We start from the raw sequence: 25,352 nt of genomic DNA, 5'->3' as shown, positions 1-25,352 counted from the left end.
TAAAATAACAATTCAATTATTTGATACATTCTGACGTATTTAACTATTTATAAAATTATATCTAATTGAAATCATAAAGAAACATGTATATGTAAAAAGAGTTTAATAAATTTAAACATCATTCACTAAAAATTCTTTAGAGTTATCGAATCCTTTTCAGTTCCAAGTTCTTTTGTGTTCGTTTCTTCTGAGTTCACAATAGGTAAGAAGCCCGTTTGAGTACCGTCCGTATCATGTTCAATTTCTCCTTCAATACTTAATCCTTCGATTCTTGCTCCCATAGGATCTCCTAGAATGCCCACATCTATTAGAAAAAAAACACAACAAAGAGAAATAAATTAAACAAATTGATTCAAAGAATTCTAAGGGTTTAATTAAATAAAGTACATGACACAACGTTGATATTCTTAACATAACAAAAAAGAGAATTTCTCTAGTACTCATATAAAAGTGGAGGGGTAATATTTTTAAAAAAATGCAAGGATGCAATTCTAGCCCACACCTTCAAGGATGTGGAGTGTCAGTGTAACCACTTGACCAACAACTTCCTCAATATTTCAACTAGTCACCAACAACTTTCTCAATATTTCAACTAGTCATGCTGATTGTACATTCATTGTGCCACATATGCACTTAAGTGTGACATGGACATGTTGATTGTGCACTTAGTGTGCCACATGCGCAGTTAAGTGCCATACAAGATCGTTAGTTGACTAAAATTAATGAATCGAAGTGATTGATTTGATCAGCGATTTATAAATTTAGGGGTATTTTTACCATTTTCATTAGCCAGGTTGACGGAGACGATGTGATTGACGATATATTTTTTAGGATCAAAATGATCATCAACATTCATTCCTTCAAAATCTATATATTGTTTTGAAAGTTAAAAATAATTTATGGAATAAACCATCGTTTTTTGTCTCCGAAAGATATCAGGAGTAGTTACTTTAATTCCTGAGACAAAAATCACTATCCCTCAATGTGAAAAGGGCAATCAAGAACTATGGATGTTGCAAAAAGACCAAATTGATCAACTTTTTTTCATCTTTGATGGATTAAAGTAACCGATAACATGGATCAAAATAATGCTTTGCTCCTAATTTAATCGGTGGTGAAATGCTTTAGGGATACTATTAATTTGAAATTATGATGTACATGATGCATGTGATGGTTATATGATTTATCTAGTTGATTACCTGGATTTGAAAAGAGCCAAAGAATGAAGGCACAAACAAGCAGCACTAAAGGAATAACATGCACTGCATTCTCAGCAAACTTAACACGTGCCCTCTCCTTCTTAGCCAAATCTGCAATGGGGTCATATGTTATTGGCAAGTTGTTCCCATCCAACGAAGAATAAGATGATCTGTGACCTGTAGAAGGTGATGAAGACGCATGCTTGAAGTAATCATCAGAGAACCTGTTCCAGCTTGCAGACCTATGCATCTTAATTAGTTTAATTGTAACAATCACTTTTCCAATAGATGTTAATTAATAATTTGGAAGAGAAAAAAGAGAGTATTGAGAAAGTGTCATAAAAGGTTATTGTCCATCAGCACACTCAAAACTAAACAAACTGACCAAAGAACAGAAAAGTAAAGTCTTCACGAGAATGAAGCCGATTTCATTGAGTTAGGCAATCTTTGCTCTTACCAATTCAATAACAAATGTGTTTAATATACCCACATTAAGAGTAATAATTTATATTGATTTCAATATCTTCAAATTCTTTTAAATTATGGAAAATCAATATTTACATATAAGTGGAGTAAGAATAAAGAGTGGATAGTGTTGATAAAAAAGTCAATAACTTGAATTTCTCTAAATTTTTTTGATGCTTAACAACAAAGAGAAACAACAAAGAGAGAAAAAGAAAAACCAAAAACTCCCTACTGCCTAACTATCACAAACCCCAGAGAGTCTGCCATAAGCAAATACTCCATTCCAGGAGGAGGATCCTAGAGGAGGAGAAAATCACGCTCCTGAGCCGTTCCGGCTTTCGCCAAAAAATCCATGCAAGCATTCCCCTCATGTAAGACATGAGCAACTTGGACCGCCCAATCTCGCCAAAGCAGGTCCAAGATGGAACTAACAAGCCCAGCCTCAACATGTTGCTTGTATTTCTATAACTTTTGTTAACACCCGAGGTATGATTTACCTAAGAATGAAGTAAACTTATTTTGAAAAATTAAACACAAAAATAAAATATGGAAAACTTAATAAGATAATTACACTACATTTATCCATCATATATTATTATTAATTAATTATCATTGCAATTTTCCTAATAAATATTTCTAGTATTACTTAAAAGTACACTTTTTAATGCAAAAATTGTAAGTTTTTTAATGTTATTTATTGCATATATAATGTAGGTGGACCAGTTGGGCAATGTTCGAGGAGAACGTCCGTAGCTTAAAAAGATTCTACACAATTTGGGATGGAATTGGCGAGAATTTGGACCTAGTTGGATGGATTTGAAGGTGTTGAGCTTTTTCTCTGAAAGTGAGCAATCAACTTTATAAGGGGTGACCTATTTCATCATAGGCGACCTAATTCATCACATGAGATTTACTTCATGCTAGGACGACCTACTTCATTACGTGGCTGACAAATAGGGGTGGGAATAGGCCAGACCGTTCGTAGGGGCCTATGGCCTAGCCTACCACAGGCCCAGGCCAGGCCAGACCAAATTGGTAAATAGCCAAGGCTTAGGCTTTTTGAAAAGCCTATTTAGTTAAAAAGGCCAGGCTCAGGCCATTCAACAAGCCTTGTAAGCCTTACAGGCTAGCCTATTTAAGTAAATATGATTAGTATTTTTTGGTAAATTGTAAATATGATAAGTATAAATATATTTTACCCTTGATGATGTCTATATATTAAAAATTTATAATAATATCTTGATATTATATACTTATTGAGATTTTAGTATATTTAAGCAAATTGACTTATATAACGATTCAAAGTTATAAGTCTTTTTAAAAATAAATATATGACGTATTTAAATATCTTAATATGGCGTGTGATTTTAAATTGGCTCTTCAACTCTAAGAAACCAACATAATCTCGTTTAGTTTCATCACGACCTATTAGCTGATAATATTATAAGTCTGATTGTTGAAAATATTATTTTAGTATAATTTAGCCCGTTAGCTTATAAGTTTGATAACTTCTTTACAGATAAATTTATTAACAAACGTAAAACTCTTGTTGTGAAACGGGTCTTTAAACAGGCTACCAGGCCAAGCCAGGCTTTCGGAAGGCCCAGGCCAGGCTCGAAAAAAAGCCTTTGATAGGCCATAGGCCAGGCTCAGGCCTTAAGATTTTTAAACAGGCTAAGCCTATTTAAGCAAAGCCTACCTAGGCCTAGCCTATTCCCACCCCTACTGACAAAGACGTGAGTAGCTTTAGATATTTTGTATTGGTCTTTGAACAAGTCAAACACACTTCCTCTCTAATTGATCCTCTATAACCACATAATAAGGGGGATTATGCACTGGGCTATAGTTTCCTATATATAAAAGTCATATATAAAAGGCTAGGTGTATGTTGATGCGATTATGTTCACTTCAATATTTAGAATGCTAAGTTTGAATTGCTCTAATTTGAGCTTGGTCTCCCAATTCACTACGTTAGACATTTTGGGCTAAACAAAAATAATTGAATTAACAAAAAGAATGATCCCTTCCTATATGGAGTCATTCTCCTCTTGTTCAACAGACTTTTCTACATATCCTCTCGGGAAATTTTCTCCTTTTGTTTCTTTCTCCTTTATTCATGGCCGCTACCATTTGCTACCATTCTTTTCTCCGACTTCTATTTCCTTTTTCCTTATTTTTTTCATCCTTTTATGTTCCACCTCTTTTTTCTCTCTTCTTCCTTTGGAATGTCATGTATTTCATCTTCCACTTGTGTTCAGCATGTTGCTGATGAACCGCCATTTCTTATGGCCAAAAGGTATAGATGCATTGCAAAGTGGATAGAAATTTTGACCTAAGACGATGGTTGTTTTTTATTTTTATGTGTGAGGATTTATGTACTTGTATGATTAATTATGATATGAGTTGTACAGTTGTATTGTTATTCCCCATGGGGTGCCCTCATACTTTAATCTCAGCTCCTTTAAGAAAAACATATACTCCCTCCGTTCCAAAACTATTGTACTTTTAGTTTTTTCACAAAGTTTAAGAGTTTATTAATTGATGTTATAATTTGACTAAAACACCCTTATTTAATATGAGTTATTTGAAAGAGAGAATGAAAATCATTGGTCAACTAATTGGTGAGAACTTTGATTGGTGGAAATAAGGGGTGGTGCTTGGGAGATACACTATTAAATGAGGGCATGAATGGAAGAAAATGAGATAAAATGCTTTGGAAATGTAAAACACCAATGGTTTTGGAATAAAACAAAAAAGCTAAAACTACAATAGTTTTGGAACGGAGGGAGTATTTATTAGTGGAGTAAAAAATAATTTGTTCATATTTGATAAGTTATGTCATTTGAATAACGATAACTATATCCAAATATGTCTCTTCAGGATATCCAATAAAAAAACTATGTCCAAATATAATTATTTTTTTAAAAAAAATATAAAATGAAAAAACATGTCTCACAATGATTTTTTTCTATTAATCCAACATTTATTATATATCAAACAGCTACTTCTCGTTCCAAAAAAAAAAAACTACCTCAATTTCATCAATTTTTAAGGTATAAATATCATGTTCCCAATTCATTTGTTTGGTTTACTCACTGGTGCGCAGCTTACGAACCCTTGTTTGGTTTACTCACTGTTGCGAACCCTTGATTGATTTACTCACTGCTGCCCCCCTTACCAATATAGTTGCAGAGAAACTAGATCTATTCTTGCGTGTTGATAAAATTGCCGAAGATCAATTCACAACAGGTAATTTTCAGTTTTTGTTGCATGAATTCACTTGTTTGGTTTACTCACTGGTGCGCGACTTGCGGACCCTTGTTTGATTTACTCACTGTTGCGTCACTTGCGAACCCTTGATTGGTTTACTCACTGTTGCGCCACTTACAGATCCAGTTGCAAAGAAACCAGATCTATTCTTGCGTATTGATAAATTGCTGAAGATCGATCCATAACAGGTACTTTTCAATTTTTTTGCATGAATTCACTTGTTTGGTTTACTCCCTGGTGCGCCACTTGCGGACCCTTGTTTGATTTACTCACTGTTGCGTCACTTGCGAACCCTTGGTTAGTTTACTCACTGCTGCGCCACTTACAGATCCAGTTGCAAAGAAACCAGATCTATTCTTGCGTATTGATAAATTGCTGAAGATCGATCTACAACAGGTACTTTTCAATTTTTTTTTGCATCAATTCACCTGTTTAATTTATTCACTGGTGCGCCACTTACGAACCCTTGTTTGGATTATTCACTGGTGCGCCACTTGCGAACCCTTGATTGGTTTACTCACTGTTGCGCCACTTACAGATCCAGTTGCAAAGAAACCAGATCTATTCTTGCGTTTTGATAAATTGCCGAAGATTGATCCACAACAGGTACTTTTCAATTTTTTGTATGAATTCACTTGTTTGGTTTACTCACTGGTGCGCCACTTACGAACCCTTGATTGGTTTACTCACTGCTGCGCTACTTACAAATCCAATTGCAGAGAAACTAGATCTATTCTTGCATATTGATAAAATTATCAAAGATCGATTCAAAACATGTAATTTTCAATTTTTTTGGTGAATTGAAATTTGTTTCTCGTTGATCTCAATTACAAAATATTATATGATTTCATATGTCAAATACATTAGTTGTTTTGAGTATTTGGACATTGATAGTTGCAAAGTGGGAGATATATTGATGGGGTGTTAAAAAGTTGGAGACTTGGAGCTTTTGATTTGTCTTTATTTTGGAGTTGATTGTTGTATTGTTTGATCATTTGGTTTGTTTTCTCTATTTGGTTTTTTGGTTGCCATGTTTTCTGGTGGAGTATAGCATGCTAGTTTGGACTTAAATGCTTATTTGTGATGCTATGTTGCAGTGTTTTTTCTTGGGTTTAGTTTCTTGAATGTATGAGTGTCTTTGGCTTGGCTTGTTGACAAAATTTCAACAAAAAAATACATTTGTAAGCAAACAATTTTTTTAAAGGTATAAATATCAGCTTCCCGAATTCACTTGTTTGGTTTACTCACTGCTGCGCCACTTACAAACCCTAATTGCAGAGAAACTAGAGCTATTCTTGCTCATTGAAAAGATTAATGAAGATTGATTCACAATAGGTGATTTTCAATTTTTTTTTTCCGAGATTGATCTTTGCTTCTCCTTGATCTCAATTACAAAATATAATATGGTTTCACATGTGAAATACATTAGTTGTTTTGAGTATTTGGACATTGAGAGTGGCAAAGTGGGAGATATATTGATGGGGGTGTTAAAAAGTTGGAGTTTTGGAGCTTATGATATGTCTTTACTTTGGAGTTGATTGTTGTATTGTTTGATGGACTTGTTTGTTTTTTTATTTGGTTTTTGGGTTGTCATGTTTTCTACTGGAGTGGAGCTTCTTAGTTTGGACTTAAATGCGTATTTGTGATGCTATGTTGAAGTGTTTTTTCTTGGATTTGGTTCTTGAATTTATGAGTGTCATTGGCTTGGCTTGTCCTTTAATCTTACAAAACTTAAAAAAAAAATTGAAAGTGAACAAATAGTTTGACTTTATGTAGAAAAAAAATAGTTTGATTTTAAGAAATGTGATCGATAAAAAGTCTTGATTGTGTTATTTGGTTTTTTTGTTGTGTTAAATGCTCATGTTTAAAGGAGAGTTACCCTAAACAGATAAAAAGCTAAGCAAATGTGAAGACATATTAATAGTGTGTTCATGGTTTTATTCAATCTAATGAACCTAAAAACCAAATCAAACCAACAAAATTGATCATAGTATTAAGTTATACAATATGAAATTTAATGACCATGACCTAATCTAGTTCTAGTTTTTTAAATATTGTGAATATCTTGTAGATGAATTCTAGTTCGGTTAATAGTTTGACTCTATAGATGAATAACTAATTCAAGTGGTACATGCCTAATGTCTATGTATTAGATTCAAGTTTTATATATGAAAAAAGATTAAACACATAACCAAAAATTATAATTTTTTTAGTAGATAAAAAATTGTAATCTTGATATCAATGCTAAAATGATTTGGGATTAAAATCATATCACTTAAACTACTCACAAAATAAAATAAAAAATTCACTCAATTAAACCTAGATGAATTCTAGTTCTGTTAATAGTTTGACTCTATAGATGAATAACTAATTCAAGTGGTACATGCCTAATGTCTATGTATTAGATTCAAGTTTTATATATGAAAAAAGATTAAACACATAACCAAAAATTATAACTTTTTTAGTAGATAAAAAATTGTAATCTTGATATCAATGCTAAAATGATTTGGGATTAAAATCATATCACTTAAACTACTCACAAAATAAAATAAAAAATTCACTCAATTAAACCTATTAATTGTTGCTAGTTGTTGTCGTGTTTAAGGAAAGTTCTTGTCTTTCTTTTTCTAAACCTTTGGTAACACTAAGGTTTCATCTATCTTTGTCTCACACAGCTTCAAAATTCGACCAAAGTTGGTGCCTTTTGCTTCCATTTTCGGTTCTGCAATCTGCATTCACCGTTAATCCTTTGTCTGAGCTGCTCCCTGAGACCCTGCATTGTTTTCACGCCCCCTTCTCTCTCTGCTCCTGTTTTCCTCATGCTACTCTTCTTCACATTTCAATCCTTCAACCCCTTTGTTCAAATCCAAGAACTGTTACCGTGTTAACTTCCTTTTTTGGATACCCATTTTCCTCTTTAGGCTTCAATGTTTCTGGGTTCTGAACTTGTATCACAATGCTTTGTCTATTTTGTTTGTTTTGATCCATTTCTTTTCTCATGCCTGTTTTCTAGTTGATTTCTTCATGTTCTCTTTAGTCTTATCTCTTACTGGAGTATTTTGTATTACTAGAAGTGGACTTTGCCTTTAGCTGAAATTTCCATATTATTGGGAAGAAATAAAGCACTAAGCTGTTAGAGTATATGGATGCAATAGTTGATAGCTTGGTAGTTTCTGTTGCAGCATAACAGCTGTAAAATGTTATTGTAGTTAGGGGTTTGTAACCACATGTAACTGCTTCTTGGGTTGAGAACTCAATCCTAGGCTAACTTGACATGTGTGAAATGCCACAAACATAATGTTTTGAAGTATTTTGATATGAAAAATGGAGATACCAAGAGAAGAGAATTTGGGGGTATGGTGAAACTTCTGGTTACTTCATGTGAGTGGTCAAACAACTCACCAGTTTTGTATTAGCATCCACCAAGGCTATGCAAGTGTGCATTGGCTGTGCAGAAACAGGCAATCTATATTCTTCTATATTCTTCCTCATACAGAACTTGATATGTTACATGTTGCTTTACATGGGGGCTAAATGTTATTTTTTCTCCATTGAAGTTTTATTTTCTATTACTTTCAAGTGAAATGGAATGTTTGTAAACTTGGTCATTTTCCTTAACTTATGAAGTCACAATAGAATGTTTGTAAACTTGAAGGATTAATATTGCTAGGAGTGGTAGATTTCAACTTAGAAAAGAAATAAGGCGTCTGTCGTGTGTAAATGTTCAAGCTGCAATATGGAGCATCAATATTCAATGCATGTGCCTATCTGGATTACTATATTTTCAATATACGGTTTTTATGTTTTGCTGAAACATTTTACAATTGTAGGTTTGTTGCTTCTGCAAATTTCACATACGACAAGGTTCAGATAAATGTGACCTATATCTAAGACTTCTCTAGTAAGGATGCCAAGCTTTCCTGTTGCAGCTTGTGGAACATCGTAAGGGAAACCTCTGTAGATTTGTTTTCAAAAGAGGTGCAGCACAACCAATGCTAATGTCTCTCTCCCCCTGCAGACGTTGTAGAAGCACAGATCAACCAAACCATGAAGATGCTTGTGTGCATTTATCTACAGAAGAGAAGCTTGCTGCAGAAGAGAGTCTTACAGTTTATTGCATGCCTGTAGCATTCTACAACAATCTTAGACTACGTGCAATAGAAAATGTACTCATCTGTTTGGCTAAAATGATCTGCCATTCTAAATTATGTTTCTTACAATACAATTTTTTTAAACTTATTTCTTCTCAATGTTTTGACCTCCTGATCTCCTGCTTTATGGTCTCTAAAAATATCAGTTTTATTAAAATATTATTGTTTGTGTTCTAATTAAATACGCGCGTGTTTTGCAGCCATTATTTCTTCAGAGATGTCTACTCTACAAGAGAGAGGCCAAGCACAATAAAAGGTAAGCCTATCACACATAGACTCGCTTCTCCTATTTACCCCCTAAACCTATATTATACTTCCTTCTCCTATTTATCCCCTTTACTTCAACAGATTTATGTAAATTATACGTCACATACTCATTTGGATGTGTATGATATGTTTAGTTTAAGCAGACATAATAATTTAGTCATATATTTGTGAAGTCTTGGAGCAATTTAGTTGTGGTTTCCTTAGAACTCAACCTTTTTCATATTATAAGTTTCGTAATGGGAAAAAATGTGTTGAGAAGTCCCACATTGACTAAAAAGAGTATAGAAACCCTCACCCCTAAGATTTTGGGGTAGAGTCAGAGGCTATCCTAGACCCATTGAATGTTGGGTGGTAAATATCTAACGTGAAAATAAGTTTAGTGCAGTAGAAATGAAAATGTTAAGATGAATGAGTTATTACACAAGACATGATAAGATTAGAAATACAATCTTTAGAGAGTAATTTGTGCTGTGATAGTTTCCATTTGTAATAAAGACAATAGAGTCTTACCTTTGGTGGTTTGGGCATGTACGAAGAAGACTTATAGAAGCACTTGTAAACAGGGTTGACTAGATAGAAGAGAGTCTAGTAGTTAAGGTTAGAGGGAGACCTAGGAAAATTATAGGCCTCATTAAGAAGGATATAGCTGATTGTTATGGCATTGATTGATTCTTTTAGCCGATCCTACCTATTGGGAAAAGTCATGGATGTTGTTATCTTGATGACATGGTTGTATGTTGTCGAGTAGCTGCTTCAACCTAATGAGAAAAGTAAAAGCTTAAGCTATTGCGTGAAGACATGTGAATGTTTCAATATTATATTTCTAACACGTTCACTCACGCAAGAGCTCGTTGAGCTTGAAGTGTGGACAAGGCACAAACTCATCTACCTTGTGTTCAAATTCAACTTTTTATTAGAATAATGTGAGCAACAAAGGATTGAACTTCATATGACATGGTCATAGAGACTCTTACACCATGATATGAACCAATTATCCCAAAAGCTGAAGTTGTTGAGCTTGAGTATATACATGTGAATGATTTTATATTTGTTGAGAAGTCCCACATTGACTAGAGATATGACCAAAATAACCCTTATATATGGGAAAACATCCCTCCCCTCTTGGGCTGCATTTTGGGTTGAATTAGGCATCCCAAATTCTAATAATATTATATTTCTAATCAGAAACCTGAAATTTAAAATATGGAGCTGAAAAAGGGGGATCTGGTTTAGTTATAAAGCACAATCGATGTAGCCAGTCATTTCATGTGTAGAAATATATTGATTCAATCCCAAATGCCTCATGTTTTTTGGCAGACCTAATGTATACACTGTACACACAATAATTCTTGCAGGCATACCTCATCCATCCTCAATAAGGTTAATGGTAATCATGTTTAGTATATAGATGATATTTCAAGATAAATGAGGTTTATGTAGACCTTATGGATCTCTTCTTTTTACCTTCATTTAGGTGGTGCTATTTATTCATGTTTTTAGATAAGGTTGAATTTGTTGTAATTTCTAGTGATTTCATTTGAGTCATTATTTTCATTACGCCGTTGCCTTATTTTCACTGATTGTACTTTGATATAATATCAATTTCGAGATGCTAATGAGATATCTCATTTGAATATTCAGAATAGAAATGACAGTTTCACTATCACAGAGTGATGAAGTAAAAAAGACCTTTCTTCCTTTATATCTCGGTCTTGCAAGGCGGGATAGTAATAATGAAGATGCACAGGTAAAAAAAGTGCCTCTTAGGTGATTTTTTTAATGTTCCTTATGCTAACTAAATTTTGGTGCATACTATCTTATTAATTATTTTTCTATTGCATAATACTTTTGTTTTACTTTAACAAGAACAAAAAGTATTCTTCTGTTCATCACGTCAGTAAGATATTCACCTTTCGGGATTCCTCTAGCAATGATGGGAGCGCCCAAATCCAAGCAAACTTTACGCTCCCTGCAATTAATAAGTTAGCTGAGAAGGCTAGATCTGGCTCTATAGATATCTTGCTTTTCACCAATGGTATGCATATGGACGTGTACTCCAATTGATATGAATATATATATATATATATATAATTTTTGCTAAATTGTGTCTTATAACTATTTAGCTACAGTGGGAAACCCAAATTCATCATCTGGGGTCAATTCAAGCGTGGTGCCTTTTGATCCGACTTCCAGCAAATGTGAGATATGCTTCAATTGCTAAATTCTGACATGCAAAATATGGTTGATCAATACTGTACAACCTTGCTATTGTTTGAGCCACTTTCATACAATTTGCATACTTCTATTTAATATACATCATCATCAGCTAAACCGTAAAGTCTCATGCAATCATCCATAGTGAATAAAAATGATATCAAAACCTGAAATAATAAATCAAATCAAGAGAACCATGAAAGGGTCCTGTAGAGTTGTACCCTTCTAGATGTTGTTTGATGCATTTGCCTTAAGCACAATGTTATTGTTGTTCTCCTACATTTGTTTTAATTTTTTATTTGTTTTTTTATTTTTTTATTTTTAAGGAATATTGCTTATCCTCTTAACTCTTAGTAGCCATTTTCCTTTTTTCTTAATGAATTTCTTCTTTTACTAAAAATATTTAATTTTTGCTAAATTATGTGTTATAATTATTTAGCTGCAGTGGGAAACCCAAATTCATCATCTGGGGTCAATTCAAGCGTGGTGCCTTTTGATCCGACTTCTAGCAAATGTGAGATATGCTTCAATTGCTAAATTCTGACATGCAAAATATGGTTGATCAATACTGTACAACCTTGCTATTGTTTGAGCCACTTTCATACAATTTGCATACTTCTATTTAATATACATCATCATCAGCTAAACCGTAAAGTCTCATGCAATCATCCATAGTGAATAAAAAGGATATCAAAACCTGAAATAATAAATCAAATCAAGAGAACCATGAAAGGGTCCTGTAGAGTTGTACCCTTCTAGATGTTGTTTGATGCATTTTCCTTAAGCACAATGTTATTATTGTTCTCCTACATTTGTTTTAATTTTTTTATTTGTTTATTTGTTTTTTTATTTTTAAGGAATATCGCTTATCCTCTTAACTCTTAGTAGACATTTTCCTTTTTTCTTAATGAATTTATTCTTTTACTAAAAATATTTAATTTTTGCTAAATTATGTGTTATAACTATTTAGCTGCAGTGGGAAACCCAAATTCATCATCTGGGGTCAATTCAAGCGTGGTGCCTTCTGATCCAATTTCTAGCGAAAGTGAGATATGCTTCAATCGCTAAATTCTGACATGCAAAATATGGTTGAACAATACTGTAAAACATTGCTATTGTTTGAGCCACTTTCATACAATTTGTATACTTTTATTCAATATACATCATCATCAGCTAAACCGTAAAATCTCATGCAATCATCCATAGTGAATAAAAAAGATATCAAAGCCTGAAATAATAAATCAAATCAAGAGAACCATGAAAGGGTCTCCCTTCTAGATGTTGTTTGATGCATTTGCCTTAAGCACATTGTTATTGTTGTTCTCCTACATTTGTTTTAATTTTTTATTTATTCATTTTTTTAAGGAATATCGCTTATCCTCTTAACTCTTAGTAGCCATTTTCCTTTTTTCTTAATGGATTTCTTCTTTTACTAAAAATATTTAATTTTTGCTAAATTATGTGTTATAACTATTTAGTTGCAGTGGGAAACCCAAATTCATCATCTGGGGTCAATTCAAGCGTGGTGCCTTCTGATCCGACTTCTAACGAATGTGAGATATGCTTCTATTGCTAAATTCTGACATGCAAAATATGGTTGACGAATATTGTACAACCTTGCTATTGTTTGAGCCACTTTCATACAATTTGTATACTTCTATTTAATATACATCATCATCAACAAAACCGTAAAATCTCATGCAATCATCCATAGTGAATAAAAAGGATATCAAAACCTGAAATAATAAATTAAATCAAGAGAACCATGAAAGGGTCATGTGGAGTTGTACCCTTCTAGATGTTGTTTGATGCATGTACCTTAAGCACAATGTTATTGTTGTTCTCATACATTTGTTTTAATTTTTTATTTGTTCGTTTGTTTTTTTTAAGGAAGATCTCTTATCCTCTTAACTCTATGTGGCCATTTTCCTTTTTTCTTAATGAATTTCTTCTTTTACTAAAAATATTTAATTTTTGTTAAATTTTGTGTTATAACTATTTAGCTGCAACGGGAAACCCAAATTCATCATCTGGGGTCAATTCAAGCGTGGTGCCTTTTGATCCGACTTCTAGCGAATGTGAGATATGCTTCAATTGCTGAATTCTGACATGCAAAATATGGTTGACCAATACTGTATTGTGTTACCTTGCTATTGTTTGAGCCACTTTCATACAATTTGTATACTTCTATTTAATATACATCATCATAAGCTAAACCATAAAATCTCATGCAATCATCCTTAGTGAATAAAAAGGATATCTAAACCTGTAATAATAAATCAAATCAAGAGAACCATGAAAATGTCCCGTGGAGTTGTACCCTTCTAGATGTTGTTTGATGCATTTGCCTTAAGCACAATGTTATTGTTGTTCTCCTACATTTGCTTTAATTTTCTATTTGTTCGTTTGTTTTTTATTTTTAAGGAAGATCGCTTATCCTCTTAACTCGTTGTAGCCATTTTCCCTTTTTTCTTAATGAATTTTTTCTTTTATTAAAAATCTAATATTTAGAGGTTTATCTGATTATGTATTTTGCCCCAATATTTTGTTATGGAAAATTGTGCTTTGTGATCATATCATTTCTTTCTGGTATTGACAGCAAGTGATGAGCAACACTGCTTAGGTGGGACATTATCTTTAGAATTTCTTTATGCATGTTGGGATAGTCTTTCAAATTTTAGTCTGGGAGAGCGAGTTGAAATTATGCCTACTGTTGATTTGCTTCCATGTGTTGTGAAGGTATGACATCTATCTATATGGTGTTGATGATCAATATTGTTTTTAATGTGCTTTCTTTGTGCTTGTAGAATGATGTGCTATTTGTGTGTACTGTTTTTGGTATAACAATCCATTTCAAGCTTTTTATCTAACGATTATAATATGCATACTACTATACTAATTTCTCTATGTTGCAGCGTGATTTTCTATCTGCACACTGGACCATCTCAATGCAAGATCACTGCAGTTTTGGGAAAGAGGTTTGTCTAGCATCAATATTGTTACCGATTAACAAAAAAATCTTGCATATGAACACCACAATAGTGTTAATTCTTTGTTCGAAAAATTGTTTTGACTCCTTGTTTCTTTTCTGTTCTTATGTTGCCAAAGAGTACATCAAAGAAGGTCCAACTCACAATTTCTGCGGAAGACTTTGGGGCTAAGTTGAAAGCTCCCTACTTTAGTTATGCAAGCAGTTCTGTGTGGTGGTCATCATATATGTCGCGCCTCATTCGGTACATTTCATCTGTGTCATAAGCGTCTGTTGGGGAGTGTTAAGAATCTTAAGATATACAAGGATGTTACCCTTGTCTTATTGCTTTTGTTACGTATCTTGACCTTTATTTGTTATTCTTTTATACTATTAGAGAAAGTTTTCCAACCTAGCTCTGTCGAAGTCAAAGAATTGTGACTGAAAACCCACGAATTCCTTCCTTTATTCTTGGGTTTATCTTTTTCTATTAACAGTGATAAATCTTTGGTTTCCATGAGTTTCAGATCTTTGCCTCAATTTTTTTGTTTCTATTTTTGGGGTTTCCATAACTAACAGCAGTAGCTTTTTTTATGTAGGGGGGAGGGGAGTTGAGCTTTCATAAATTTAAAATAAATTTTGATGTTCAGTTTGACTTATAGTTGCTTGTATGGTTCAGGTTGAGGGAAGGACAGGTCATGTTTAATTACAGGTATTACTTTATAACTTCTTTGTGATATGATATTTTTAGTGGCTTCTTTGAGGTTGGTAACATTGAATATGCAGATGGATTGGAGAGCTCTTGTGCTATGATGTTTTTACTTCTCTTTTGCCCCCTTTTTGACGTTTTTTACTGTTAGAAGAAGAAATGCTGATTATTCTTCTGTGTTCTTCTTATGCATTGAAAACATATTACAGGTATTACCATAATAAGTTGCAGATAACTGAAGGTAATGTAAATATTGTCTCTAAGTTTATCTCTTACTTATTTTGTTTTTTTATTTTGTTTTCTTATTTGTGGAGTATTGATAGATTCTGGTTCAGATATTAGAGAAAGAATAAAAGATATGATTTTACTGATGAAACCTCCCTTGGCCCCAGATTAGTGGCAAACCTAGTTTAGGAAGGATGATTAAAAATTATTGCTATTCCTTTCTGTATTTTGCAAGCCTGAGATCTCTTCCACTAAACTAATCTCAACTATCCAAGAGTAATCCTAATCTTCTGATAGCACCAAAGAAGAAATAAAAACTGATATTATTGAATATTATTTCCTGGTTATTCGAGAGAACCCGGTCTCTCCCAGTTCCCAATTACAAATTAACCCAATGATGATAAATATCACTTCAACTAACTAACTAAATATCACTTAAATATCCCCTACACCCTGACTAACTAACTCTTCGAACTAACTTAACTATTAACACACTAACCGACTTTCTTAACTAACTAACTAAACTACTAACTAACAAGGGGTACCTATCATCTTCTCTCACTCTATTTTTACATAGCATATCTCTACCAAATCATATTAAAGCACTAACAACCCCTAACTTCTTAACCTAAAAACCTTTTAGAGCCCCATAATATTCAGCCATAGAGAGGGTTCCCTACTTGGTGCCAAAGATCTTATTCTCCAATTCATAAGAGTCTGAGATATCATGCTTCATAGAATAAGTTTGTCAAAGTCTTCCAAATATACCGGGCTGTCGAGAGAAACATACTCTTGTGGGTGATCTTCGGAATCATAGAATGCCACAACCAAGTCATAATGAGAGAGTACTCATCAAGCCATGTATCATAGCAAAGGTTCATTTTTGCTGGAGCTTTGCTCTTCATGTTATGAATTTTCTTCCATCCCTAATAGTAGTGCTAATGGCTGAGCCCATTGAAGGTTGGGCAGATCATTATGAGTCAAGGGAGGGAGGGATAGAGGTTGTGACTTTTCTTCTGCATTGATGAAGAAAATACCTGCAACAAAGAAATAAAAACAAGGTTACAAACTGAAGACAACCAAGCCTTCACACCCAAAAGAAGGCAAAAAAGAGCCCCCCTGCATTGGGAGCTTTGATTCCAAGTTGAAAGAGAAGAAATGTGATCTTTTTTAATCTCAAATTACAATTGGCGATTGATTACATTATGGAGATTAAGACTCTCCTAATTAAGGAAATAATTACAAAGAGTAAAATTTGTACAAATCTCATAATTACACTTGTACTAGTCATATAAATAAGGTAATAGTATCAAAATATTACAATAGCATTAATTACTCTGTATTCTATAATTGATACTAAACTCCTTATTCCCTTTCTTCTTTTATATCAATGTTTATCAGCAATCAGTTTATATACTAACAAAAAGCTTTTATTGCAGCCACTGAAAATTTTGTCTGTCCATTCTGCTTGGTTAGTTGTGCAAGCTATAAGGTTAACACTCTACTTTTGACTGCCAATTTAAATCTGTACATTTTTCAATGTGATAAAAGTATAAACCTGTTTCGGGGGCTCCTTACGTGATCTTTTTCAGGGTCTAAGAGATCACTTGCCCGCATCTCATGATCTTTTCAACTTTGAATTTTTGGTTAGTAATCTTCAGAACTCTTGCAAACATTCTAGTGCCTGAGCTTTGGTAAGCCATGGTTTCAAGCATAAATAATTTTGCAGGGACCGGAGGATTTTCAGGCTGTGAATGTGTCTTTGAAATCTGATAGCTGGAGATTTGGGGTTAGAACACATTTCCCTCAATTATTTTCCTATGTACTTTTTATAAATCTGTTATTACGTCTTCGTGTTGAATTGTTTATAGTTCCTTTGTTTCCTAGTGCCTTATTCTTGGAAATGTTAATCTTACCCTTTCATTTTTGACCTCTTATATGTTTTTGGACTTATTAGATTCTATGATTTTGAGCCTTGGTTTGTTTCTCCTTCATTCTGTTCTTTCATGTGCATGTTCTTATGAAAGGAATTTTTTTCTTTTGAGAGAAAGAAAGGAGATACAACTAGGGGGAGGATATATGGTGAATTCATTATGGAAGTCCTATAACATATGACCACTCCATGTTATAGATATGTACTCTTAGCCATTGTATGTTATGTTTAGCACTTAGTTTGTAATTGTTAGTTCACAGTCAGTTTCAACTCTGTTAATAGTTTGTTAGGAGGCAGTTACTAGCAGCTCTTGATTATTTTCTCCCTGAAGCTTTTCTCTAGACTTTAAGTACAAACGATTCTACCCATTCATGTGAATATAGATAATTACATTTTTCAGCTTAGCTTATCTCTTTTGAAAGATCTTGAACCATGGCCTCCGAACTATGATTAGTTCAGCCAACAGCTCCGTTGACACAACCACCATCTATGATGGTGACACCACCACCCGCTCATATTTTGCTGTTAAACTCTCCAGCTCCACCTAGTGCTTTCTAAAAGAAATTGGATGATAAAAACTCTTGTGGAAACAACAAGTTGAACTTATCACCACCTAGTGCTTTCTAAAAAAAATTGGATGATAAAAACTCTTGTGGAAACAAGTTGAACTTATCATCAAAGTTCACCAGTTGCATCACTACTAAGGTGACATCTCTTCTCACTCTTTGTAACTTTGGGACCACCTTAACAAAAAACATGTATAGTAATCATCATTCAAAAATTCAAGGTAGGAGTAATCTGTGAATCTGCACGGTGGGGTCAAGCATAAAAGGCAGTTAGTCGGTGTTTAGTGTGCTTTTCACACCTTAAAAGGTAGTTTTAGTGCTAGCATGCTTGACTGTGTCTAGTGTGCTTTTCATGTCTGGGAAAATGTTCATTATAAAAGCCATTCTCGAGAGTGGTCCTGCTTAACCTTAATATTTTAGGCTCTATTCTGCTGAACCTAAAATATGCAGTGTTCTGTACGAGCTTAATCTTATAGCACGATGGGTTCCTTTGCATGATATTAGTCTTGCAGAGAGCATCTGGCTTGAAACGTGGAAGAAACATATGTAGCATTACTGTATTTGGAATTGTGTTTGCTCATGAAACTTATTAATTGATTTTACTCTAGATTGTTGCAGAAGGTATTAATCCAAAATTACAAACTTTTTTCTATTGGTAAGTTATTTATTTCTTACACTGTTCTCGAATTTTCTCAGCCCCATAAACATTCATCTAGATGCATGTTATGAAGTAAAATAGTCAACTAATAATTTCTATATGCAGTGGCAAGACATTTAAGCGTAGAGGTTCAGAGAATGCATCTTTTGAAAATGCAAATTATGTGGACCCTCTGGTCTTGGAGTCTGAAATTCCAGCAAGAGATACTGATGAGCCTTTGGAGAACGCTGATGGTAATCCTGATGGTATGTAAATTACTTTGGCAACTATATCAAGTATTTTAGTTGGTGGTAGACATGTGTTCTTAAAAACTTTATGAAAAGTTCTATACAAATAGAGCCTAAAACTTTGGCAGAATTAAATCATAGCCTGACATGATTCAGAGTATGTCAAGGGTGGGGAGTTATATCCATTTACAAATAGATTACATACAATGCAACTCCTAGCAAAAAATCTAGCTATTAAGTTTCATTTTTGTTGAGCTCCTATAATCCCATTTGTGATAATCAAGCAACCTTGCACATTGCCTCTAATCCATCCTTTCACGAGCGAACTAAGCATAATGAGATTGATTGTCATTTCATTTGTAAGAATCTTCTTTCTAGAGAGGCCACTGTGTCATTTGTGGGCTTGAATGATCAATTGACAAAGATCTTCACCAAATCTCTTCGAGGACCAAGGATATCATACATATGTACCAAACTTGATGCATATGCCCTATGTGCACCAGTTTGAGGGAGTGTTCGGATTGTGCGAAGATTTTGTGTTGATTGGAGTAGATTGAGTTTCTAAATTTATTTTATTTGATATGTTATTATGATGATAATTGTGTATACTTGTATTTTAGGAAGGTTTGTTGTCTATTAGGATATTTGGATTATATCTCTCATATTTAGGATGGTTTTTTCCCCTTTTTTGTTGTGCATTTTATCTATGTACATGTATACCACAAATCACTGTACAAGCAATCATTAATGTAGCAAGTTTTCCCTAATTTCAAGTGTTAATATATTGAGCATGTATGTTATTATCAATACTCATTCTAGTAAAGATGGAAAGTGCGATAAGTCAGATGGGATGATCATAGAATATTAGCATTGATTCTGCAGATTAAGGTATGTGTCGCATAACGATATGATATTGCAGGGGTTTCAAATGCAAGTATTGTTGTATCCAATACTGATCCAGATTATGTCCCATTAATACCTGAGTATGAAGTCCCACCAATGCCCGAGTATGAAGTCCCATCAATACCCAAGTACGAAGTACCATCAATACCCGAGTACGAAGTCCCATCAATACCTGAGCACGATCCTGGGACTCCTGCAGCGTTACAGGTTTCCAAGAAAGGGAAGTTACCTGTTGAGCCTTCTGACTCACGAAGGTATGTCCTGGATCACTTCTTTGTCCTTGGAAAACATCAAATGGATTTTAAATTCTGGGAACTTTTTAGATGCATCATTACAATGGGGGAAAATCATTTGGTTCCTCATTGTAATTATAATACTGAAATGTTACTGAAATAAATGTCTTCCAAGAAAAAATAATTTTGTCTTGCAATACTAGTGTTGACGTAATAATGTGCAGACATATTGTTTGTTATAATATAAAACTTATCACCTGATTGATCAATTATGCCTTAATTGTGAAATAAACACATCTTGTTCAATTTGAGCCCATGCTTAATCTATATAATGATGTAATATATGAAACCGATAGATTTAGCAGGCTGTCAAAATGTTAATTTGGGATCTTTGTATGCGGCTGACGGGCCGTTGATTGGTTTATTTGGGTTTTGTTATCATTTTACATATTATTGTATGTTAATTAGCAAGGTTTGCTAACTATGCATGAGCTTGAGTTTCCACTTTATTTCTGTATTCATTTTTGCTATATTTATAGGCCAGTTTATGTCATTACAAATATGCAACAAGCTATAGACAGTGTTGAAATAAATTTTCACTTATACTTTTCTACTTGTGATTAAACTCTTGCTATAAAAATAAAAGTATAAATCACTTAATGGACATATCTTTGACATCTTTCTTTTCAAAACATTGCAGCCTTGGACGGTTGATGGATCGACCGTTTTTTCACTCTCACAAAGCCCAGGTGATGAATAACCACCATTTATTAATTTATTTCATAATTCATACTTTTATTTTCTTTGCGTGCTGCTAGAAAGTGTCTGGAAAAAACCATTAACTGAGCACCATTGAGAGGCCTAAACTCAATCCTTCCGTGAAAAATGTGTGGAAGTTATTTGATTCACTTAGCATTGATTGGGCAGATGTAATTCCAGTCTTAAAAATCAGATAGCAACTTTAATTTTCTAAAACAATTTTTTTACTTGATATCTATTTATCTATTATAAAAATAATTTATCTTTTCTGGACAACAAAGAAGCTTAAATTGGGGATTAAATTTATGAAATATAGAAACTATCACAAATCAGATACATGACTTCTTTAATGATTGTAATGTTTGTTCTGATGTTAGTCTTGGTATACAACTACATCAGAATGACACATTTTGGTTTCAAGCAATGGACTCTTGAATATTAGCTTTGATATGGATGAGCTTTGGTGGTCTCAAAGACTGAAAAACATTCTTTTCTGCTAAATATTGACTTCTTGTTCTTAAAAAAAAGACAGTTTTACTTTATTAAAAGTGCTTAGTTCTTAGCTCTGCTATCATGTCTGACGAATCTTATTTTCTCATTTTTATCTTCCTTTTGCTTAAAGCCAATGGATATTGGAGTGGTTCTAGCGGATGAAGATAGTGAGGATGAGGTCGAAGATGATGTTAGAGACGCTGAAGGGCAAAAAGTATGTACAAATAAATTAGTGATCTCTAGCTTGATATCTGCTATTTCATTTTCTTTAATTGTAACTCTCATAAACATCAAAATTATGTAGAGCTTTATAATAATAATCACAGGCTAGCAAGAGAATAAAGTGATGTATAGGCTACATTTTTCAAATTTTAACTATTACAAGTAACTAATTATTTAACCAATGAGAGTCTCTTTATACTATGCTATTTTCCTGATAGAAAAATGTTATATGAATCATACATCATGTACACCATAATTGGCTGGTTTAACTGAGTTTTAGACCATATTTTTAGATCTTACTATTTGTTATTCCAACTTGAAATTTAGAATCCTCCAGGACTCATTGTGTAGAATTTCAACATTGGTTTAGGTTGAGGTTGAGGTTGGGTTGGGGTCTGAATTGTGAAGTCTGTTATGCTTTCTACTATTATTCATGCTTTTGTTTTGTTTTGTTTTGAGCAAGCATTGACACACACTGATGCCTTGCAGATGTTAGATAATTTTGATCTAAGCACAGAGGAGAAGACATTCATGCAAATGTGGAACACATTTGTTCGGCAGCAAAAGTAAGTTCTTTTCATTTTGGTCCTTGTCATTCACTACTTGTTGCATCTTCCTTGTTTTTGTTTATCGCTATCATTAACAGGTGACACCGACAGAACACACATTGTGCACTGAGTGCACTTACATTCCTGTCTATTCAGATTCATACTTTCTAGTTTCAATTATTTTCTTCTTGTCACAGGGTGCGGGCAGACGGTCACATTCCGTGGGCATACGAGGCTTTCTCAAAATCCAATGCTGACAAGCTTGTTCAATCCCCGAAATTAGAATGGTAACCAACATCTCTTTTGTGTTAGGGTGTTCCCATTTCAGAAACCTAAACTTGTAATTGAGCAAACATAACAATGCATGACAACATGTAAAATCTTCAAAAACAATTTTTGTGAAGATTGTTTGATTGTCATAATGCAATATTTTGTGGTATTTAAGCATTTTTTTTGTGGCTCTACTTAGTCATACAATGTATCATCTATAGATAATTATGAAATTTGTTATTTTTGCAGGCGTTGGAGATTGTTTATGATCAAACTGTGGAATCATGGTCTTCTAGATGGACATACCATGAATAAATGTAGTATTATTCTTGAAGAATACAGGAAGCAGAATTCAGACCCCAAAAGCTAAAGAAAATTCAGTTTTTTTAATCCTTTCAAAATAGAAAAAAAAAAAACTGAGGACACAGAAAATGATTTCTTTACAGTTACAGGGTGCATATTGCTGTCACCATTTTGCGGAAGCTTCTTCATTTTAAAGTTATACCTTAAACTTTTTATTACCTGGAGTTTGAACCAAGTATTTGCCAAGGGAAAAAGGTTTCACCCTTGGCTTTTTTTGTGCGACATGGAGCTCAAGAAATTCTCAAGCAACCTCACTTCTATGTTTGAGATCCGTTTGTGTTTGAACATTGATATTCTGATGTTCCATACATTTATGTTGACATCAAATGAATTTTATATACAATTTCTTTGGGATATTAAATTAAACTTTTGTGGTTGAGAATAATTTTTTTTGACCAGAGTATTTATCACCGACACTAGTTACTATTCTTCCTGTCGTAGATACTGTTGGATTAAGCTGCAAATAGTTGTCCATAAAATATGTTTCGTTCTCATGGACAATGAATGTCAAACATACTCATATATTGCTTAGTTGGTGTTATAAACAATGTGAAGCTGGACAACTCACTCTTTACCAAGGTTTCCTCAAGTTCCACCATTTATATCTTGCGTTAGAGAAATTTTGAGGTGAACAATCATACGAAACAATTATTGACAAAAATTTAGCGTGGATGATCTCTTTTTTTTTTTGACAAAGATTGAATGCGTGGAAGATCTCTTAAAAATTAAGTATTACATTTGTTTTGATATTGCAAGAACCACTACTAAAAAAATGTGATTTACCGACGGATTTTAGCGACGGAAAATAATCCGTCGCTATTAGCTATGGAATGCGACGAAATCAGCGACGGATCGATGTTTTGAAAATGAACATTCAGTTTTAAAATTTAGCGAAGGATTTTGACCCTCGCTGTTGTTCCATCGCTAATTCCATTTTATTATTTTATATTGCAAATTAGCGAGTCGCTGAAGACCTCCCGTCGCTAAATATATTGTTTTTAAAAATGAATAATTTTCCTCCCAGATTCGAACCTGGGTCTTGTCTCCAAAAGGGAGGCCTTTGCCATATGAACTAGATGATATATTTTGTAATATGTTTTGCCAAATCTCCAGATCTCGCGCGTCCTCTCCCTCTGCCACTGTTCCTCCACTTGCAAACCCTCCAGCCAATGCCTCCTTCATCTTGTGTGTCGAAGCCACACACAGCAACTTCCAGGTTCATTCCTCTCAAGTGAAGATTATTGTTCTTTCTTATGTGGAAAAGAGTGAAACTGGGTTGGCCATTCCTAAGGATTGGGATTCCGCATTGGCTATTCCTGAAGTTGGAAGGAATATAGGTCAACATCCACATGTGTACAGGGTTCCTTCTGCAAAGAGGAGGGCTCTTGGCGAAAGACCATATGAAGTCCAGTGCAACAGTGGTTCCGTGAAGGCCTTGCAGGTGAATATCCTTTTATTGTGTCTTTCCTTATGAATTTCACTCTATAGATTGCTAGCTAGGAATCTACTTACTCTTCGTCTGACTTAGGTGATGAACACGAAGGAATGCTACATTCTCTTCTGCTGACTTATGTCTTATTGATCACTGTCTAATCACACTAATTAGATTTTGTCAAATTATTGATCCTCTAGCAATTGAAGCTAAATGAACAATTCAGCTATTTCTTATTGGGCGAGATAATCCAGATGACAGTTGCTTAAATTTATAGTAGAAAGCTCTCTAGTCTTCAATGTTAACATATCTGGCAGTTGCTTAACCACTTTAAATGTATTCATTTTCAGTTTCATATTAAGCCTTAAATGTATTTACAATTTGTATCAAAACATATTTTGTTTACGGTTTTGCTTTCACATTGCAGGGTCTTTGAAAAGGTATGATTGCAATATTGCATAAGATGATTTTTTGGACAGAAGTGGTTGTGGTTCTTGTTGTGATCAGGTCAGTTTTACCCCCCAAAGATACATCATTGCAGTGGGAGCTGAATCAAATTGGGATAAAGTAAACCTTGAACTTAAAGGAACCAAAATTAAGGTCTCATCCCAAGAACCTTATTGACAAAAAGCTAAAAGGAGATTCAATTGTTGTAGTATATTTTAAAATTTCCTTTCACCTAAAGTTGCCTTATCTTAGGTAAGGACTATTTTCACACTCCCCTTGCTAGTGGTTCTATATATACTCAGCCAAACATTTTTCCTTTTTACTGTAAAAGAAGTGGGGTCTGAAATAAGTGATTATCCTCTTCTAGTACTAAATTAAGTCTGATCATCTGTTGAAAGTTTTTTATTCATATATTTCTCCTGAAGCATTTCTTTACTAAAGGGTCTATCCCTTTTTTCATGCATTGTGTTTGTTTACATATTAGAGTTTTGTGCCTTCAAAATCTAGTTAAAGGCACCGAGCATCGAAATCGTTGGCTTGATGTTTCACTCTCTCATTTGCTTGTTAGATTTTAAGGTTTTTCTTTCCAGTAATTCAAGGCAGTTAAAGTTAATGCTTGAACTGTAGGTGTCATAATCATCTCTCATGTGGGGTTATTTGCTATATATCGAGATTTTAATTTTAATTGGATTTTAGTATTTGGTACTGTATTTTTGTCTTTTTCTTCTCATATGTATTGTCTATATTTTTTTTATGTTAAAAGTGTATAGTGTCATGTCAGGTAAAAAAGAGAAAGTCAGAAGAAAGCTCTACTCAATGGACTACTGATAT

General features: G+C 33.7%; 2 protein-coding genes across 2 annotated transcripts; one reads left to right on the top strand and one right to left on the bottom strand.

Moving 5' to 3' along the window:
* Window positions 1-125: 125 nt before the first annotated feature.
* LOC130719835 (uncharacterized) lies at window positions 126-1,449 on the bottom strand. The gene is made up of 2 exons (XM_057570441.1): window positions 1,200-1,449; window positions 126-304 (listed from the first exon to the last, which is right to left on the bottom strand). The coding sequence occupies exons 1-2, from the start codon at window positions 1,447-1,449 to the stop codon at window positions 126-128; spliced, it is 429 nt and encodes a 142-aa protein (XP_057426424.1).
* Window positions 1,450-8,932: 7,483 nt separating this feature from the next.
* On the top strand, window positions 8,933-22,823 carry LOC130719834 (polycomb group protein EMBRYONIC FLOWER 2-like). Its single transcript, XM_057570440.1, has 24 exons — window positions 8,933-9,100; window positions 9,286-9,341; window positions 10,994-11,099; window positions 11,228-11,387; window positions 12,006-12,080; window positions 12,537-12,611; window positions 13,045-13,119; window positions 13,570-13,644; window positions 14,166-14,305; window positions 14,482-14,544; window positions 14,675-14,799; window positions 15,214-15,246; window positions 15,453-15,484; window positions 16,908-16,960; window positions 17,061-17,114; window positions 17,198-17,257; window positions 18,576-18,622; window positions 18,731-18,870; window positions 19,772-20,009; window positions 20,689-20,737; window positions 21,370-21,453; window positions 21,951-22,027; window positions 22,207-22,296; window positions 22,529-22,823. Exons 1-24 carry the CDS (start codon window positions 8,933-8,935, stop codon window positions 22,647-22,649), a joined length of 2,196 nt encoding a protein of 731 aa, XP_057426423.1. The 3' UTR covers window positions 22,650-22,823.
* Window positions 22,824-25,352: the final 2,529 nt, after the last annotated feature.

This window comes from Lotus japonicus, chromosome 5 (assembly GCF_012489685.1).
Source record: "Lotus japonicus ecotype B-129 chromosome 5, LjGifu_v1.2".
In the NCBI taxonomy this organism is placed as follows: Eukaryota; Viridiplantae; Streptophyta; class Magnoliopsida; order Fabales; family Fabaceae; genus Lotus; species Lotus japonicus.
The sequence above is the reverse complement of the archived record's forward strand: the minus strand, read 5'-3'. Positions and strand labels throughout refer to the sequence as shown.

Coding starts and splice junctions, on each gene's coding strand:
- LOC130719834 (XM_057570440.1), top strand. CDS start 8,933: ATGTCTCTCTCCCCCTGCAGACGTTGTAGAAGCACAGATCAACCAAAC. Junction 13,645..14,165: donor TGATCCGACTTCTAGCGAAT/GTGAGATATGCT, acceptor TGGTATTGACAG/CAAGTGATGAGCAACACTGC. Junction 17,258..18,575: donor CTGATAGCTGGAGATTTGGG/GTTAGAACACAT, acceptor ATTTTACTCTAG/ATTGTTGCAGAAGGTATTAA.
- LOC130719835 (XM_057570441.1), bottom strand. CDS start 1,449: ATGCATAGGTCTGCAAGCTGGAACAGGTTCTCTGATGATTACTTCAAG. Junction 305..1,199: donor TTGGCTCTTTTCAAATCCAG/GTAATCAACTAG, acceptor TTTTTCTAATAG/ATGTGGGCATTCTAGGAGAT.